This window comes from Ursus arctos, unplaced genomic scaffold, assembly GCF_023065955.2.
Source record: "Ursus arctos isolate Adak ecotype North America unplaced genomic scaffold, UrsArc2.0 scaffold_13, whole genome shotgun sequence".
Classification (NCBI taxonomy): domain Eukaryota; kingdom Metazoa; phylum Chordata; class Mammalia; order Carnivora; family Ursidae; genus Ursus; species Ursus arctos.
In genome coordinates, this window is record NW_026622797.1 from 43,739,251 (window position 1) to 43,760,837 (window position 21,587).

Below are 21,587 nucleotides of genomic sequence, written 5' to 3' on the forward strand. Positions count from 1 at the left end.
AAAGGGATGAAAGCCAAAGTACAACAGAGATTTTAAAAAGAACATTATGAATTGGTATGCCATCTTCTGCTCTGGCCAAAAGTAATAGGGATAAGATATACTCTCTTCCCTGAAACAACTAAAAACTTGGACCAAAACGTGAAACAACAATTTCCAGACATTGGGCATCTGACAATGAAGGGCAGTGATCTGTGAAATAGAGAAAATAAGTTAGTTGGGCCCAGTAATTGCTCCACTTTACTGCCTAAAGAGTTTCAAGACTACATGGCATAAGCAAAAAACCTGGGTGGATCTTAAAAGTATCTCAGAGTTGAGGAAAAGAGTCAGGAGGCCAGGGAAAGTAAGACAATTAGATTTCACAGGCTAGGGAACTAAAGTGTGAGAGCTGTGCAGAGAGCTCTAGAGATCTGCCGCTGAGTGTTGATGACCGCAAGTGACCGCTACCCATGGTCATGTAAAGAATCATCTGAAAGAACAAGGAGGAACAAATTTTGGAGCTCACACATGGCCAAGAATAATTCGAGTTGAACCAGCCAAATTAGTAACTCTCATATTTGACAGAGAAGCTGAGTACTTAGAATGGTATAGCCTCAGTAGTAAAATAAAGGCTGCTCTGTGCCTGCCTTACAAAGTTTAAAAGCAAAATAAATAAATAAATAAATAAATTTAAAAGCGTGGCTGTAAAGGATCAAATCATCTTCAAGTAACTTCATTGTGTTCCATACCAAAGCTTAAGAATAGATGTAGGAAACCCAATATCTAATAGCCAACAAAGTCACATTCACAATGCCTGGTATCCAATCAAAAATTACCAAACATGAAAAGAATACATGCAAAACGGAAAATACAAACCATAATGAAGAAAAAGGATAAAAAGAAACAGAACAGATGATAGAATTAGCAGATAAGGACAACATAACAGCTATAGTCATACTCACTGAAGAATACAGAAAAACTTGAGTATAAGAAGAAACATGGGAGATATTAAACAGACCCAAGTAGAACTTGCTAAAGATAAAATATACAAAGTCTGACATGAAAAATACACTAATGGAATTAAGAGCAAATTAGACACAACAAAAGACAAAATTAGTGAATTTAAAGACCCAATTACCCCATCTCTCCAACCAGTTCCCCTCCAGCAACCCTCAGTTTCTTTTAGTTAAGAGTCTCTTATGGTTTGCCTCCCTGTCTGTTTTTATCGTATTTTTCCTTCCCTTCCTCTATGCTCATATTTTGTTTCTTAAATTACACATATGAGTGAAATCGTATGGTATTTGTCTTTCTCTGACTTATTTTGCGTAGCATAATACCCTCTAGTTCTATCCATGTCATTGCAAATGGCAAGATTTCATACTTTGTAATGGCTGAGTAATATTCCAGTGTGTGTGTGTGTGTGTGTGTGTGTGTGTGTGTGTGTGTATTATATATATATACCACATCTTCTTTATCCATTTCAGTAAGTAGGTAGACATTTGTGCTATTTCCATAGTTTGGCTATTGTTGATAATGCTGCTATAAACATTGGGGTGCATGTACCCCTTTGAATCAGTATTTTTGTATTTTTTCGGTAAATACCTAGTAGTGCAATTGCTAGATTGTAGGGTAGCTCTATTTTTAACTTTTGAGGAAGCTTCATACTGTGTTACAGAGTGGCTGCACCAGTTTGCATTCCCACCAACAGTGTAAGAGGGTTCCTCTTTCTCTGCATCCTCGCCAACATCTGTCATTTCCTGAGTTGTTAATTTTAGCCACTCAGGAGGGCACTTGATGTAATCAGCACTGGGTGTTAAATGCAACTAATGAATCACTAAATTCTACCCCTGAAACAATATACTATATATTAACTAAATTGAATTTAAATTAAAAAAATAAAGACAAAACAATGAAAACTATCCAAACATAGAGAAAAAGAAATGGACAAAGCATCGGTAAGCTGTATGACTATTTTGAGCAGCCTAGTATAAGTGAAATCGGAATTGAAAAAATATTTGAAGACATAAAGGTTAAAATGTTTCCAAAATTGATGAAAACTATAACCTCACAGACCCAAGAACCTCAGCTACCTGCAAGAACAAGAAACATGAAAAAAGGTACACCAGGACACATCATAACCAAATTGCTTAACATCAGTGATGAAGAAAAAAATTTAAAAGCAGCCAAAGAAAAAGTTAACATTATTTACTTACAAAGAAACAGAGATAAGAATGATAGAATTGTTGTCAGAAAAAGGCAAGTCAGAAGACAGTGAAGCAACATCTTAAAAGAACAAAATACATCTAGAATTCTACACCCAATAAAAATATCTTTCAAGGGGTACCTGGGTGATTCCATTGGTTACGAACATCCAACTCTTGATTTCAGCTCAGGTCATGGGCTGTGGAACCTGCTTAAGATGTTCTCTCTCCCTCTCCTTCTGTTCTCTCCCTCTCTAAAAAAAAGAAAAAAAAATCTTTCAAAAATGAAGGTGAAGTAAAGACTTATTCAGGCATACAAAAGTTGATGGAATTCTCCACCAGCAAACCTACAATACGAAAATATTAAAGTCCTTCATGTAGAAGGAAAATGATACCAAATGGAAATCTACATCAACACAAAGAATTGAAGAACACTAGAAATTGTAACTATGAGACCAAATATTAAAAACTTCATAATTCTTAAATCTCTTTTAAAATAATAGACTAAAGCAAAAATTTATGACTAACCCATGAATGTATTATGGGGTTTATAACATACAGAGAAGTAAATGTATGAGAACAATAGGACAGAGGCTGAGAAGGAGGAAATGGAAGTATACTGTATTTAAGCTTATATCAGTATTATCAAATAGAAAAATAACGCCACATATGAAATTTATAATTTTCTAATAGCCATGTTAAAAAATAAAAATAATCAATAAAATTAACTTAAATGGAAGTTAATCCAATATGGCCAAAATAGTTTTTTAGCAAGTAATCATAATATAAACATTATTAACAACACATTTTACATTCTTTTTTCCTTTTTAAATTTTTGAGATCCAATGTAGATTTTACATCTCAGTTCAAAGGCTATATTTTGATTGGAAATACTTGGTCTATAGTTAGACTTCATAAAATGTATAGTAAAAAAAAAAAAAGATTCTCATATCCAAGTTGTTCCAAATATACTTAGGTTTTCTAATAACCAAGTAAAGTTATCAGTCTTTATTTTTAACTTCATTAAAACAAAGCAATATTAAAAGTTCCATTTCTCAATGGTACCAGCCACATTTCAAGTGCTCAAAAGCGCAGTGTTATATGTGACATACTTCTATATTATTTAAGAGTAGCCGAAGTTAAAAATGCCTACTTTAAAGCCTAAAGCAGCCAATAAAAAATGAAAAACAAATATAAAGTTATAGAGAATGAGTCAAAAAGGAGATGAAATGGAACCCTAAAAAATAATTAATCCAAAACTAGGTAGAAAAAGAAAAAGCAGAACGAAATAAAAGGGACTAAAAGTACAATGGTAGGTCTAAACTAAATTAAATCAATAATCCTGATAATTGTTAATGATTTATAAACACACTCCAGTTAAAATGCAGATATTGTCCGAATAAAAAAGCAAGACCTATTTGTTGCCTACAAGAAATCCACTTTATAAAGGGGGAAATTAAAAGTAAAAAGACAGAAAAGATATACCATGCAACACAAAAGTAAGTAGGAGTGGCTATAGTAATCAGAGTAGATTTTAGAACAAAGAATATTACCAAACACAAAGAGGGTTATTTGATAAAGGGGGCAATTCATGGTAACCAACGTGTGGAAACAACCCAAATGTCCATGTGTTATATCCACAGAGTGGAATATTACTCAGTAACAAAAAGGAATGAAGTATTGATATATGCTACCACATGGATAAACACTGAAAACATTGTTAAATGAAAGAAGGGAGTCTCAAAATCAGATGTTCTACAGTTGATTGTGGTGATAGTTACACATCTGTACGGGTATAGAAACCATTGAAACCACCGAATTGTGTATTTTAAGTGGATAAATTATACGGTGTGTAAGTGAATAGCTCAATAAAACTTTTCTTTTAAAAAATAAAGCAGCATGTCCTTGATACCTGAACAGGGAAAATTTAATGTAAAAAGATTAGTAATGAGGGATTGTCTACTACAAGTAAAGAGAAGTCTGATAAATAGCAGGAGAAGTAGATGTAGGGAACAGCCACTATGCCCAAGGAAGGAATGGACTTGGAATAGGGCCCTCTCCTCCAAGGCTAAGATTCAGACCTCATCGGTATGCAGCATTCCTGGATGGCAGCTAGGTTTTTTGGGTGTCTCGGGCTGAGGCTGGCAAACAGAGAACTGTCCACTGAAGTGCCAACAAAACTCACCAGGAAGTTGCTCTCAGGGGTGCTGGAGGAACTCCCTAGAATGTTGCTTGCAAGGTGCTGCTTAATTTCACTGAGAAGTTGCCCACTGGGGTGCCTGCAAGGCTCCTTGCAAGCCTGCTGGGGGCACCAGTGAAACGAGCTGGGAAGCTACCTATGGGGTGCCTGTGCAACCTTGCTAGAAAACCAGATTGGGGGTGGGGGCAACTGGGTGGCTCACATGGTTAAGTGTCTGTGTTCAGCTCAGGTCATGATCCCAGGGTCCTGGGATCGAGCCCCACATTGGGCTCTCTGCATGGCGGGGAGCCTGCTTCTCCCTCTACTGTTCCCCCTGCTTGTGCTCTCTTACTGTCTCTGTTAAATAAATAAAATCTTTAAAAAAAAAGAAAGAAAAAGAAAGAAAAGAAAAAAAGAAAGGAAAGGAAAGGAAAGGAAAAAAAGAAAAGAAAAAAGAAAAGAAAAGAAAAGAAAAGAAAAGAAAAGAAAAGGAAAAGAAAAGAAAAAAGAAAAAAGAAAACCAGATGGGGTAACTCCCCAGTGAGCTGCCTGTAAGTGCCACTGAACTTGCTGGGAAGCTGACTGGAGGTGCCAACGAAACTTACCATGAAGCTGCCTGCAGAAGTGCCGCTGCAAGTACTGGAGGTGAACCCCTAAGTCTTCTGCACGACAGTTATGCATGACAGGAACAAACACTAAGAAGAGCACACTTGGAAGAGGTCAAGACACTTCTTTCCCCTCCGATGTCTCTCCAGTGCCTTCTACTGACAAAGCTTAACATCATGCCACTTGGCAAAGGAGAAATGTTTACAGGGTCCAGTACCAATATCACAAAGTAGGTTGAGGAAGGGTGCATTTGAAGCTTAAAAGCAGTAAAATGATAAATGACATATTGGGTATATCTTAAAATAGGTTCAATGCTGGAAAGTCTATTTTTCAACGTATTAACAATGGAAAACCATATGCTTATTCATGATGCAGAAAAAAAACACCATTCAAGTTAAAAACAGAACGAAATAAAAACCTTACACTAGGAATAAGAGCGCTTTTTAAAGCTGACAAAAACTATCTACAAAAAAAACCGGTCAATTCTCATTACTCATGGGAGCTACTGTAGAAAGTTGCTGCGAACACTGCATTAGCAAGCACTGATCATTATTCCTAGGGGAAATACAGGGTTAGATTCCTGAGAGCTTCTGGTAACACTTTGTCAACTACTCAATACATAATCTGTTCTATGTGTGTTTCTGTTTAAAGACTATATATATGATTCGTTAACATTGAACTCCGAGCCTACAGAGCTACAAACGAACCTAGCTAACGTAATGTGTTTTTTGTTAAGACACATCACTGTTTTCTTGCACTTAGGAGGAACACTAGACAGCACTTCAGCATTATACTTGGAGGCCATTTTAAATAGCAAAATCAACAGAAGCGCAAGAAACGTGGCATTAAATAGATCAGGAAAGGATAGTTGTTGATAGTATGAAAGCTGAAATAAGAAAGCAGAGCTTTGTTTTGTTCAACCTCAGCTGGGAACATGTGCCCTGGGTGACTCCATTTTTTCACCACTCTACATAATGTCCACAAATAACCTTGAAAATGCCCTGAATGTTGATTTTGGGGAGTAGGCAAATTTGATAATAAAGAATCTGCAAAAACCAAGAGAAACTACACCAACTACGTTATATTTTGTGGTGCAACATTAAAGGTGTTAAAAAAAATAAGAACAAGTTTAAAATCTCTGTTATTACTTCTAATCAATATTGTACTAGAGATCCTACCTAATACAGTAAGAAAAAGAAACAAGAATTTGAAACGAATGACATTATTCAGTTAATATTGTCTACAAAAACTCCAAATCATCTATAAATTGGAATTTATTTAGCAAGGTTGTTGGACATGATTAATATACAAAATTAAATTACATTTCTATATCCCAGCAGCAAGTTGGAAAATTTTAGGTAACAAAAGATAATTGTTTTACAATGAAAAACATAAGGGTCCTACCTGGGAGTAAACTTAAAAATGTGAATGATCTTTGTGAAGAAAACTATAAAAAATTTTTTTTGAAATATAGTAAGAAAGCTCTAAGTAAATGGTAAGCTATAACTTGTTCACGGATAATAAGAGTTAGTATCATTAAGATGTTAATTCCTCCAAAACCATCCTCTAGATTAAATTAATTTCATCCAAAAATCTTATGGGCCTCTTAACAGAATTTGATAGGTGAATTCTTTATGTGAAAATGCAAAGAGCTATGACTATCCCGAAGAAAAACAAAATAGAAGACTTGCCTTATCAGATAATCATGATGATGGCACAAAATGGAATAGTAGCAAAGAAAATGAACCCCAGATGTGCATCAGTGTGAATGCATCTCAAAAAATGCTTAACATTGAGCTAAAAAAATCATGGGATATGTAAAATATTCCATTTTATACATTTCAAAAACAGGGAAGTGAAACTATTTTAGGGATACATAAACATGAGATAAAACAATGAGGAAAAGCATAGGAATTAGTAACACAATCCAGAGTAATAGTTACAAAGGACTGATAATTTAAGTTGGGTGGTGAATATGTAGGTGTTCATTTTGTTATTCAAACGTTATTCTCTTTGTGTATATCTTATAATAAAACAATTTAAAAGATGGGATGCTCAGAAAATAGTGAGTCATGTCAAATCCTAATGTGTATTAAATTTTGTCGTGCTATTTTAGCTCTTAAAAACATGTTAACCATAACTGAAAAAGAACAGAAGAGTTCCCTCAAAAGTAGTCTAGAAGTTTAAAACAGTCAATTTTTAAATAACAGACACTTTTGGGCATTACACATTAAATTCCCCCAACTTCCTACTGTCTCCAAATTAAAATGGTTGTGCATTAACTACTGGGCATTCCAAGTTGTTTATTTTGTGGGGTTGCCCCCAATCAACATTTTAGTTCTGGTGGTGCTTTACAGCCAGTGCAATTATTTGAAAGTCCCATTTCATAACAGAATGGAAAATTGTAATGTTAAAGTGCTATTAATAATGATATATGTTTCATAAAACTTAAGCTACTGAAACAAATATAAAAATATTTGATGTGCTAGAAGGGGGGAATCATGTGCTCATTGAACTTACTCAACTCTTCAAATATGAAAGGAAAGGAAAGAACTCTTAATCATAGGAAACAAACAGAGGGTTGCTGGAGGGGAGTGAGGGTGGAGAGATGGGGTAACTGGGTGATGGACATTAAGGAGGACATGTGATGTAATGAACACTGGGTAAAGACTGATGAATCATATCCCTGTACCTGTGAAACCAATAATACATTATATGTTAATTTAAATAAATTTAAAAATGTTTAAAAGTTAAAAAAAAGAACATATATAAAATTGAGCAAATACATCATTAAAGGATGTACTTAGGAATTTCTGGGAAGGAAATGCCACTGCATATTTAAGTCTATTGTTTGACCTGTACATTGTATTTTCATACATTTTCAGGAATTCATTTGTCACTAGAATTGCAGACTGCCTTATTGACAGTAAGGTACCCTAAAAATAACAGATCCAATTACTTTTGCTACTCTGTGATTAACATAGTTTCAAATACTGAAGGAAATGAAGCCAGGCAAAGCAAAAAATATAGTAGCAGCAGAAGAAAACAAAAATACTAGGCTAGGGAGGCTTGGGCTTGGCCACAGTGTAGACCATGTATCCCGGAGTTCATGAATAAGTTAAATCGGACATTCCCTCTGGTTTCTGTTTATCAGATTTAAAACTCTTACCCCTTAAATAAATGCATTGTATTGCATTAAAAGAACAGAAAAGGAAAAAATAATCTCAAAACATGTGAATGTCTGCTGCCAAAGCTTGAAATACAAAGACAAATTTGATGTATAGCAGAATAAATAAGTTCTAAAATAAAAGCAACATACTGCTTTATCGGATATGCTACAAACAACAATCTGACTGGTTCTAGAAAGTGGATGGAATTATAATCAATGAGGGTATCTGTTTTTGTTCCGTTAAGAATATACCATCTTAGGGTCACCTGGGTGGTGCCGTCGTTCAGCGTCTGCCTTCGGCTCAGGGCGTGATCCCAGCGTTCTGGGATCGAGCCCCACATCAGGCTCCTCCGCTGGGAGCCTGTTTCTTCCTCTCCCACTCCCCCTGCTTGTGTTCCCTCTCTGGCTGGCTGTCTCTCTCTGTCAGATAAATAAATAAAATCTTAAAAAAAAAAAAAAGGAATATACCATCTTAAGTGAGAATAAATGAAATAGACACATTTATATAAATGCAATTGTAAAATAGTATTTTATTATTTTTAATATAGTGCTGTAACATTTCATAATATTGCATACTGCTCAAATGTTGGTTTATTTAGTTAGGCAAGAATATCCTCCCCTCATCCCACTCCCCAATTCAGAATTTAAAGACACATTATCCTTGCAGAGCCCTACCATATTGGCTCCTAATGTCACATTTCATAAAACAGTAATGCTATGAACTAAAATGAGTAAAGGTTAACAACAATTACTTCGATTTCACAGTTTCACAAAGCAGCCAGTAGATTGCTGAATTCAGAACAGCAACAAAAATTCACTAAGACTTTGTATTAGAGTTACCTTTTCCATAATGCTCCTTCTTAAGAAAAAATGAGGCAAAGGTAATGCTTCTTTTAGTCCAACAAATCAACCTTTACCTTGCAAATAAGTTTTACAGTTACCAAATGATGTTATTTCTGTGCCAGCAGATTTTTTATGTGTTTGGTTTTTTTTTTTTTTTTTTGCTTTCTTGTTCTGGTGCTACCAGTTAAGTGAACAAAATGACACTAAAAATTTAAGTTCTAGGAACACCTTTCAAAATAAAACTTGTTAAAGAAAACAAGGCTAGTGAATCAAGTACTTACAAATATGATAAAACAAGTAAGCATAATTGCATAGATTAACTAGTACAAATTCAAATTCAGACAAAATAAAACAATGAATTTAATTAAATAAATGTAAAAGGCTCTTTCAAGTGTTTTCTTTTTTTGCGTTAATGTTGCGTTTTCCCTTTACAACATGTTTTACGTTTTTTTGTTTTTTTGTTTTTTTTGGCACAGTTTCTCTTGAATTTAAATATATCTTAGTAGGAAAGCAAGTTAAAAAAAGGTATTTTTTTCCATAAGGATAAGTGAAGATTAATGAAAATACATTTTGGAGCATTTTAAATATTTTATTTGAAAAGAGTAGTCATATATAAAAAAAATTTTAGTAACAAAGTATTTGCTAGTGTTGGTTCAATGAAGTCATCAGCATGTCAATGGCTGGTCCCAACTATTAGACAGATACTCCCTCTTGCATTCAAATCTAATCAAATTAATTACCCAAATAACAGAGCTAAGAAATTAAGTATAATTCTATATTTAGATGCTTAAAATATGGTCATATTCTGTATTTAGAGATATAAGGTTTGTTTTACCGGCAAAATTTAAAAATTGTCCCCTCAAAAATCATTTTATATATGTGTGGGTATGTACACACATATATATTATTTTTCCTTCTATAAGAACTATTTTGTTTGAAAGACTTGGATTAGGTATTTATTAATGTGACTACAGGGTCCTCAAAATAAAAGCAGGCACAGCTGGTTAGTTTATGAATTATGCTGCATTATCAAGTTCAATTGATTAGAAAGAGTGGAATACCCTGTCACCTGATACTTAGAACCATCTGTACCACAAAAAAAATGTTTATCTCATAAATTCACCATCAGTTTGGTAATCTTTGATATAACTACCCTGTTCTTTTGACTATACATAATGCAAAAGAAAAACTGTTTATACTAAACTTTGTAACTTCCACCACAATAAAAAGGGCACAGATACAACCCTCTACTTAACAATATATAAAAGAGGTTTGGCAGATACAGTCAGCATTATGGACACCATTTAAACCTGTATTTCATAGCTGTAGGTTTTAAGTGTCTTGCCAAAAGCACAGTTTCATGATACATAATTTACAAAGTGTCATACTATTTAAAAGTACTCCTATATACATTTTCTTCTTGTAACATGCCTCTGATTTCCAGCAGAAACATTATAAATGCTATCATAAATGAAATCTTTCTTTACAGAATAGACTATGAATCATATCAAAAATGCCTTAGTTCCCATCTTAAAACAGTTGTATACTAATTTTTAAATAAGTATTTTAGGTATATAATTGGAAGTGTAAATAGCCTGCATATAACTCTAAATGAAAAGACTGAGTTCAACAGTACCATATCTGCTTAGAAAGCTCTACCAAGTACAGCACTGTGAGAATAACATACAGACACCATTTACATACGTATCTATAAATAAATATATATATACTTTTTCTATGGAAACTTTTTTTAAAAGCTTCATGGTTTGAAGAGGTTTTTGCTGTTAATACGTAAAACACATACATTATACTGACCAATCTGATACAAATGTAATTTAATACACTGATTTACAACAAGCAGCAGTATGGCCCTCCAAGTATTATGAAAAATGAAAAAAAATTCCTAATATAGATTTCAACTATATTAAAGAATCCTTAGCAATTTTCATTAGTGTCATCCTTTAGTGTCCAAACATTAAGTGCATTTAATAAAACTTAACACATAACAAGGTGATTTCTTCAGGATAATTTTGCCATTCAAGTACCTAAGTTTATTATTACACAAAAAGTGAAACTTTTTAATAACTGCTCTGAAAAAATCAGAGAAAGAATTACAGTATTATTTTTGCTATGCAGCACTACTTTAGATTCATGATGGCATCTCTATCATGATGCTTTTTAAAATAAAGAGTGAAAAAATAATAAAACACTATTTCAAAAATGGTAGCATATTCGGTCGAAATACAAAATATACTAATATAATAGCATTTACATGTTAAAAACACAAATATTTAAATGTTGTGTAATCACTTTAATGTGTTCAACATGAAGAACAGCTTTTCTCTTCACAATTGCCACATTTTAATTGATTATCAGTACAATACTTCTATGTTTTATAAATAAATTTTACAGGTTTTCTGTTGTATTTTTTTTTTTTTTTTGCAAAGTATAACCTACAGCACAGTGATTTATAATTTAAGGTAATAGATATTTTCACATTCTAATTTAGCTTTTACACTATTTCATGCTTCTGAAGCTTTTTTGTTTTTGCTTCAAGATAGAGGTAGATTTAATAGACTGGGCATGTCAGACTTCCTGCCAAAATGCAATTATCAGCTGTACTGCTCATGTGCAGTTTCCAAGATGCCAGAAAAAATTCAGAACCATTATATGTAATACTTTACCAAAGTTCTCCTTTTCAAGCTTAAGTTATTAAATAATTTCATATGTATTTAATTGCTCACAAAGAGTTACAAAAAATAGATAAAACAATAAAAACACAAATATAGGTACACCAAAACAAAAGCAAAACCATAATGAAAGATTGCATCTGAATGGAAACTTTTTTTTGTTTTGCTTTTTAAAAGTGCATCAACTTTTTTCTTTTCTGTTCTAAGTAAAAACACATCAAACATTCCTACTGACATTGTAACAAAGAAGAGATATCTGAAACCACCCTTTGTAGCCATTAATTTTTCCCCCACCAAGTTAAAGTTGAAACCCTTCCATTGGAGCTTCCTGCTGCTGAAACACGAACTGTTGCTGACTTTCATCCACCTGAGGTACTATGCTGGGGTCATCTTCCTCTACACCAAAGTAATGTTCAATCAGGTCAAAAGCCTTTTGGTAAATTTCCTGATTTTCATGGCTTTGCAGAAATTCAATTTTATCCAGACCTGTTATACGAAACATATATATTTATATTTATATTTATATTTATATTTATATTTATATATAATTGTTATTCAAGTTTCATCGTATATTTGAACCAAAATAATGAATCAATAGCATCTTTCAGTCCATCAGCAATGAGGCTGTTATTTTTATCTAATTTCTGCACATACTGATAGCCAACACCAGTTAGGTCTTAAACTTCAAGAATGACAGCATAAGGCAGTGTGATATGAAGAAGTAGCACAAGCCAGGGCATAAAAAGATCACAGACTACACCTTGCTAGCTGTGTGATTTTGCCCAAATAAGTTTGGTTTCTCTATACTTTAGTTTCTCAATTTTAAAATGACAGTTTTAGATTATGTAATTCCACAGGTCCTTTCCAGAGTAATTATGCTATTTATAAAACGTACAAAAACGAAAAGCATCAAAACAAACACAAATGAAACTAAAAGGCGAGCAAACTAACACACACACATTCTCTCAGAGAAAGAGCCAGAGATCAATACGGAATAAGTATTATTTACAAATCCAATGTAGCTACTGTATAATAAACCAAAAGTACAACCTATAAGTGAAACTGAAAAACCCTACTTTTACAAGATATGCAAAATCTAGAGGACTCTATTTTATTGCTCACAAGAAGAAAAATTTACACTAAGACTGGGTGATGCTGAATGTATTTTTCAGTTAATTACAGGTACCTCTTCAATTATATCATTGCAGAATAGTACTGAAGTACCAGCCAGAGCAACTGGGCAATAAAAAGAAATAAAAGCCATCTATTTCAAAAAGGAAGAAGTAAAACTGTCACCATTTGCAGATGACATGGTATTATATATAGAAAATCCTAAAGACTCCACCAAAAAACTTAAAACTAATCAATGAGTTCAGCAAAGTAGCAGTATACAAAATCAGTACAAAAATCTGTTGCATTTCTATACACCAATAACAACTATCAGAAAGAGAAATTAAAAAATAATCCCATTTAGAAGTACATCAAAACGAATAAAATACCTAGGAATAAATTTAACCAAGGAGGTGAAAGACCTGCACACTGAAAACTATAATGAAAGAAACTGAAGTGGATACAAATAAATGGAAAGATATTCTGTGCTCATGGGTTGGAGGAATTAATATTGTTAAAATGTCCATACTACTCAAAGCAATCTACAGATTCAATATACTCTGTATGAAAATACCAATGGCATTTTTCACAGAAATAGAAAAAAAAATCCTAAATAAATAAATAAATATATTTAAAGATTTTATTTATTTGAGAGAGAGAGAGAGCACACAGAGGGAGAGGGAGAGGAAGAAGCAGACTCCCCACTGAGCAGAGAGCCTGATGTGGGGCTCGATCCCAGGGCCCTAGGATCATGAACTGAGCCAAAGGCAGACACTTAACTGACTGAGCCACTGAGGTGCCCCTATATTGAAGCACACAGAACCCCAAATAGCCAAAAGCAATCTTAAGAAAAAGAACAAAGCTGGAGGGATCATAATATTCTCTGATTTCAAACTATACTACAAACCTGTAATAATAAAAACTTACTGGCATAAAAACAAATCAATGGAATAAAGAGCCCAGAAAGAAATCCATACACAAAATCAATTAATTTACTACAAAGGAGCAAAGAATGTAACATACAATGGGGAAAGGGCAGTCTCTTAAAAAAATGGTGCTGGGAAAACTGGATACTGGGAAAATGTATACTGTACACAAAAACAAACTCTGAATACATTTCTTGAATGTAAGATCTGAAACCATAAAAGTAGAAGAAAACATTGGTGATAAACTATTTGACATTGGTCTTGGCAATATTTTGGATTTGACACCAAAAGCAAAGGCAACAAAAGTCAAAATAAACAAGGGGGATTATATCAAACTAAAAAGCTTCTGCACAGCAAAGGAACCCATCAACAAAATGAAAAGATAACCTACAGAATAGTAGACAATATTTGCAAGTCGTATACCTTAAGGAGTTAATGCCCACAACAGATAAAGAACTCGACACCAACTCAACACCCAAAACAAGCAATGTGGTTAAAAAATGGGCAGATGATCTGAATAGACATTTTTCCAAAGATGACAGATATCCAACAGGTACCTGAAAAGGTGTTCAATGTCAGTAATCATTAGGGAAATTTAAATCAAAACTGCAATGAAATAATCACCTCACATGTGTTAGGATGACTATTATCAAAAAGACTAGAAATAACAAGCATAGATGTGGAACAAATGGGACCCTGGTGCACTGTTCGTAGAAATGTAAATTGGTGCAGCCACTATGGTAAACAGTATAGAGGTTCTTCAAAAAATTAAACTACCCCCCCCCCAAAAAATAGAACTACCATATAATTTAGCAATTCCATTTCTGGGTATTTATCTAAAGAAAATGAAAACACTGACTAGAAAAGACATCTTCACCCCCATGTTCATTGCAGCACTATTTATAGTGGCCAAGATATGTAAGCAACGTAAGTGTTTCCTGATGGACGAATGGATTAAAAACAACAACTGTGGTATATATATGTATACAATAAAATATTATTCAGCCATAAAAAAGAATGAAATCTTGCCATTTGTGACAACATGGATGGACCTTGAGGGCATTAAGCTAAATAAAATAAGCCACATAGAGAAAGACAAATACCATATAATCTCACATATATGTAAAATCCAAAACCAAAACACAAAATACCAAGCTCATAGATACAGAAAATGGACTGGTATTTGCCAGTGTGGGAAGCTGGCAAAATGGGTGAAGGACAAAAGGTACAAACTTCTAGTTATAAATAAGTCTGGGGATATAATGTACAGCATGGGGACTAAAGTTAATAATATCATATTATATATTTATAAGTTGCTAAGAGAGTAAATATTAAAAGTTCTCATCACAAGAAAAACATTTTGTAACTATGTACAGTAATGGTTGTTAACTAGACTTACTATGGTGATCATGATCGATGTATAGTATATACAAACACTGAATCATGTTGTACACCTGAGACCAACTTGTTATATGTCAATTAAAAACAAGAAGACTTGACTATAATGACACATTTCGAACTGACTGCTTACCATATGCTTCTTCAATGAGAGCACAGTATGGATTAATGCCTATTCCATTCTGCTTAGATTCTTGTTCTCCAAGACGTAAAATATTTTCAAGTCCATTTAAAGCCACTTGGACTATTTTAGAGTCCATAACAGTCAATAGGTCACAAAGTGGTTTAATGCAACCTAAGGCTACCAAATACCTTCAGAGTAATTAAAAAAAAAAGTAGAAGAAAAAACATTTAGAAAGACTTAAATATTATTTATAGCAAGTATTCTTCAATGAAATGTTCTATAAACAATTAAGAAAAGTATTATTATACAAACTCAAACATTGTAACATTTAACTTTTCACTTACATAGGAACCCGAAAACTTTTCTACTCTCCTATTTTCATTTAACATAATTAGCAATAAATGAGATTACAAATACTACAAAAATATACATACAAGCAAATCAGTACTTGGACCTGTTTCTGCATGGCATATGAGTACTAAGAATAATAGTGACTTCAAGGTGTTTTTTCTCTTTTTTTAAAGGTGAGCCTATGTACACACATTGGGGTCATATGGGAGCAGGCAAAACTGAAGAGGGAGAAGGGAGAGCGAAATCAAATTTCCCACAAAAGCAATCATAGCTGATGCTCTAAAATACTGCCTGTGTTTCAGAAGCTTCTAGGAGCAAAACAGGCTATGTTGTGAACAATTTTAATAAACAATGTTCACAAAAGTTATTCCACTCATTTTCTAATACTTTGCCCTTTTCTAGTTTTTATTAGTTCTTTTCCATTCTCTATAATATAACTAAAGTCACTGATTTATTTACTTGGCGAAAAGTCCATTACAGCTAAAGGAAAAAAACATGTACTGAAGCCAGACTGCATGGCTTCAAGTCCCAATTCCACTCCTTATTAGTTGTGTGACTTTGAGTGACTGCTCTGTGCTTCAGTTTCTCCATCTTAGAATGGGGATAACAACAGCACCAAGCTCAGAGAGTTGCTACAAAAATACAGTTAAGCATTTGATACAAGTTAGTTTCCACTATCCTTTTTCTTAAAAAAGTACATACTTTCACTAGAGCACTCACTTGCCATATACTATACTATAACTAATCAATATATTTGTTGAATGAATATCTCATAGAGGTATGACCTTAAAGGACATAAAATACATGAAAGTATCGGATACTCTCCTGGCACTCAATAACTGAAATGACTTAGCACAACAACTGGCAATATGAGACATTCAATAAATATTCGTGGTAGGCATGCCGAAATTAATCTGAGATCAAGATCTCCACCCATATATGTACAATTAATGAAATGGTGAAAATGGTTAGAAAAACAATGATCTCAGTTTGGACACTTGATTCACACCAATAAATTTAGGTAATAATATACAGACTAGGCATAATAATAAAAATAATCTGAAAAAATTCAACTATTTGTAGGTGAACAAAGAAACTTTGGTTCCCAAAGCAGATAAAAAACAGTATTAGTTTATAAAAAATGCAAGCTAGAACAAGGGGAAGATCTTGTTTTATTACTCTTTATATTCATAACATGAGATGAAAATGTAATGGAAAGAGGTAGAATGGAAAATAAAAAGCAGAAGAGACGTTATCAACATCCATAAATATAAATCTAAGACACAAAGATAATAGTATAAATGAAAGCAATAAGACAAAGATCTCACAACAGGTATATTTCAAAATCCTCTCAGTGATTTGTAAAATAGCTAGTAGCCTGACTTCTTGTTTTATAAATTAAATACTCATTAGAAAATACTTCCTAGACAGTCATTTCAAGAAACTAAAAAGTCCTAAGTTTCACAGACAAATCCGTAGAACAAAAAGATTCTGTAGGAAGTCAGGCTTTATTCAAGTGTAAAGTAGAACCTTGCTATGGAGGAAAAGAGAGTAAAGGCACAAGATAAAAAGAAATTCTGGTATCAATTCTGATCATAAAAGTTGTGATGAATACAAATAATAATGATAAGAGCAGCTAATCTTAGTAGAGAACTTAATGTTTAGGCACCATGTTAAGCACTTTAAACGTATGAATCCCATTTAATTATCAAGAGACTATCATAAGATATTATCCGTTAATCAAATCCATTTAAAAAATGAAGAAACTGTGGATTAGACAGGTAAAATGACTTTGTCAAGGTCACACAACTTTTACTGAAGGAACAGGATTTGAAAGCTGCCAGACTTCAAAGCCCATGTACGCAGTATTTATGTTGTTAGTAAAAGAAACACGTAAAAAAAACAACAGAAGGCCTATCAAAAAAGCTATCGTAAAAAAGAAAAAAGAAAACAAGTATAGAGAAAGAAAAGATACCATCTACAGGTAAGGCTAACAACTGACCAGGAGAACATCCTATACAAACAAATGTCTATTTCAGCATTATCTTTTATTTTTAATAATTATTTTAAATAAGTGGATGTTCAAATTCATTAGCCATTTCTATATAATAAAGTTATATGCACGTGACTCTAATGGTATAAAAAATATTTAATATCCATTAGAGTATATTTTGCAAATTAATAAAAGCTGCTCTTTTTCAGATTTTTAACCTCTGATTTTTCATAAATAGTCTGCCAAGGCAAGTGGTGTTAATTATCCTTTACTGAAAAACAAAACAAAACAAAAACTACTATGAATGAATAATATAACCGATGTAACAAATGCTTTCATTTCACATTAAAAATGCATATTAAACTGACTTAGAAATAATGTTTTAGTTTCATCAACAAATAAAAAGTATGTAGTACTTTATTTTGTCCCATTTATATTTAAAAAAAACAAATTAAAAAACTCTGTATCATACCTTATTTGTTCTGGAGTACCTCCCGATGTTGCATTAGTTATAGCCCAAGCTGCTTCTTTTCTGGTGCGAAACTCTGCTTTCTGCAGAATCTCAATCAAAACAGGAAAAATATTTGCATCTATAACAGCCTGAGGAGGAAAAATGATACAACATAAACAGTGCCAATGTTGTTTTAAAAATGTTATTAAGTAGAGAAATTTTAAGACCCATTGGCTTTAAAATGTCATGCTTTTTAGAAATACCTTTGGAAATCTTTCTAATCTTTCAACAAACTTTCATATACTTCCAAAGCTGGAAAACATATTAACAGGATATTAATTTTAAAGATGATAAAGCAGGGGAGCCTCGGTGGCTCACTAGGTTAAGCGTCTGCCTTTGGCTCAGGTCATGATCCCAGGGTCCCAGGGATCGAGCCCCACATTGGACTCCCTGCTCAGCAGGGAGTCTGCTTTTCCCTCTGCCCCTCATCCTGGTCATGTTCTCTCACTCTCTCTCTCAAATAAATAAAATCTTTAAAAAAAATAATAAAAAAATAAAGATGATAAAGCACAAGGTAGATATTTGATCAAAATGTACAAGTAATTTTTGACTCAATTTTTCACCCGAGAAGCTTGTTAAGACCCTAATAAATCATTACTTAAAAGTTTTGATAGGAAGATCATTACCTAACTTATTTAAAACTAATAAAAATCAATCTCTTTTTAAGACTAGCCATATGTGTCCAGCACTGTGGGCAATTTTATACACACACACACACACACAATTCCTCACTAGACAACTATAAATGGATGTTATTATTTTAGAGGAGAAAAGACCATGTTCTGTAAAATCCTTTTTAAGAATTTTTTTTAACTCACTCACTAAAAAAAAAAAATCACTGATAAAATGCTGACTTTTGTCCAAACTGACTTAAGAGATCTTCCTGGTTTTTTTTTTGGTTTGAAAGGTATTTACCTGAATCTGAGCTCTATTTCCAGCAGTAATGTTAGAAACAGTCCAGCAGGCTTCTTTTCTGATTGACTCCTTTGGGCTACTCAACAAATGTAAGAGACATGGTAATGCAGAGCAATTCAAAATTACCTGAAACAAAAATCAGAAATGGAAACAGAAGTTTTGTAGCAAAAAACTACACAAAGATAGACTAATGATTTACAGAAATACAAAAATCACTCTTGAAAAACTTAATTAAGAAAAAAGAAATTCCTCTCAAAGTAAAACTTAGGTACTTGCTACTTTCTACTCTCCCACTTCGCCAAAACCTGGTGCAGTAAAGTGCTCTGTCAAACCACTAAAATGTGGGTAAGCAGGACACTCAGAGGTGTGTCCTTCATGTTTACAAATACACTCAAGAATTCAACTGATACAATTCAAGAGAGATTTAGTGACTGGTCAGGATCCAACCTCTAGTTTTACCAAATGAAATGATGAAAATAAATCAGTTTGAAAATACCTAATTCCGTAACTGGTTAAGAAACTTCAATGCAGAGAATAAGTCAATTTTTTTCATTAAATTTTTTTACTGTTCCACTTTTCTTTTGTAAAGAAGTATGTTCTGCTTTGTCCCTTTACATTCTTCATTCCATGTCATAATTAATTATGTTCCTATTTTCAGAATACCCACAATGATTTACTTGGTGAAGAAGAAGGCATGAAGCAGTGCACCAAAATTCTGCTGAAGAGTGTTATGTTTAGAAGGGCACTCTCACGGGGCGCCTGGGTGGCGCAGGCGTTAAGCGTCCACCTTCGCCTCAGGGCGTGATCCCAGAGTCCTGGGTTAGAGCCTCACACTGGGCTCCCTGCTCTGCTGGGAGCCTGCTTCTCCCTCTCCCACTCCCCCTGCTTGTGTTCCCTCTCTTGCTGGCTGTCTCTCTGTCAAATAAATAAATAAAATCTTAAAAAAAAAAAAAAAAGGGCACTCTCATTTAAAGAGCTATTTTAAATTAATAACTATCAATTACTAAGGATCAACTTAAAAACATATATCTAAATAGGACTTGAAAAGATTAAACCCAAAAGATAATATGTAAATGAGAATGAAGTTTAAGCTATGGTGGCAAAAAAAGGAGAATCTAATGTGTCACAGAGTTTAAGTTCCTATCTTCAAGAAAGATTGCTCCAGACCTAAGTCAATCTTGACATCACACCTTTTCTGGTATCTCACCATCCTCCGAAAGACAGACAGACAGACAGACAGACAGATACACACGTATTTACTATCCCGGAAAATGTTTCCTTGCTATCTTTCCTTCCATTCTCATAATCTAGGTCTTCAATCTACTATAAAAGACCCTCCCATTTCCAACCAACCCCACGTTTAAACCATTTATAATCAATCACCTTTCACTAACAGTTCCTTCTCCAGTCAAGTTTAATGTCTCTCTCTTTTTTTTTAAAGATTTTATTTATTTATTTGACAGAGATAGAGACAGCCAGCGAGAGAGGGAACACAAGCAGGGGGAGTGGGAGAGGAAGAAGCAGGCTCATAGCGGAGGAGCCTGATGTGGGGCCAGATCCCATAACGCCGGGATCACGCCCTGAGCCGAAGGCAGACGCTTAACCACTGTGCCACCCAGGCGCCCCTAGTTTAATGTCTCTTAAACACAACTCACACATGGCTGCCTCTGTACCTATGTTCACATAAATCTCTTCTAGTCTACTTAAGTTCTTCCCCAACTTTAAGATAAAGCTTTAATTACAACTTCTTTATGGAATCTACAAAGATTTCTTAGGACGGAGATCTCTTTAAACTTCTGTAGCATTTACTGACCAATCAGCTCTCAGCAAAACATACACTAACTTGGGTAATTTGCTTTGCTTTAGTATATATTTTCTCCTCAATTTTATTATAAATCCTTCAAGAGTCAACCTCCTATCTTGTACTTCTTTCTATCTATATAGATCTAGGATAGTGCTTTCACATACAGGAATTCGAGGTAGATCACTCATCATCAAGAATATGCTTACTGTCACATTATAGATGCTTATATAGTTATGGTAATGCTAAAGTCTTGATTAATATGTAACCAAGCAGTATGAAACTAGATAAATTTCTTAAAATCCATTATCTTAACAATTTATCATACTGAAGTCTGAACTTACCTGTGTTTGAATATCATCACCAGTCACAATATTACCAACTGCTCTTAATGCAGGTGATACAACTTTATAATCATTGTGCCTAAAAATAAAAATATGAACTTACATACTATGCAAGAGTTAAAATTTACAAAAAATTTGCAAAAATAGTACAAAATAGTCCTGTATACTCTTTAACCCAGAGATTCCACTCAAGTTTCACTAATTATGCCAGTAATACTTCTGTAATAAAGAATCTAATCCAGGATTATGTATTATACCCAGTTGTCATGTCTCTATTCTAATTCAAAACAGTTCCTATTTTTTCCTTTATTTCATGATCTTGACATTTATAATGATCATAAACTAATTTTTACGTTTTGTCCCATGTTTCCTCATGATTAAGATACAAGTTATATACTTTATGCTAGGATATCACAAATGCAATCGTCTTTTCATCACATAGGGTAGCCC

General features: G+C 33.5%; 1 protein-coding gene across 4 annotated transcripts in view; it reads right to left on the minus strand.

Moving 5' to 3' along the window:
* Nucleotides 1-9,368: 9,368 nt before the first annotated feature.
* The window catches only part of KPNA5 (karyopherin subunit alpha 5), a 44,771-nt gene continuing 32,552 nt past the window's right edge, over nt 9,369-21,587 (minus strand). For all 4 annotated transcript variants that reach the window (XM_026489251.4, XM_057311123.1, XM_044380343.3 and 1 more), the window contains exons 10-14: nt 21,138-21,216; nt 18,993-19,118; nt 18,039-18,166; nt 15,232-15,410; nt 9,369-12,150 (exon numbers count right to left, since the gene is read on the minus strand). In XM_026489251.4, the coding sequence (XP_026345036.1) occupies nt 11,963-12,150; nt 15,232-15,410; nt 18,039-18,166; nt 18,993-19,118; nt 21,138-21,216 (700 nt within the window). In that variant the 3' untranslated portion in view covers nt 9,369-11,962. The remainder of the gene's footprint in view (nt 12,151-15,231; nt 15,411-18,038; nt 18,167-18,992; nt 19,119-21,137; nt 21,217-21,587) is intronic.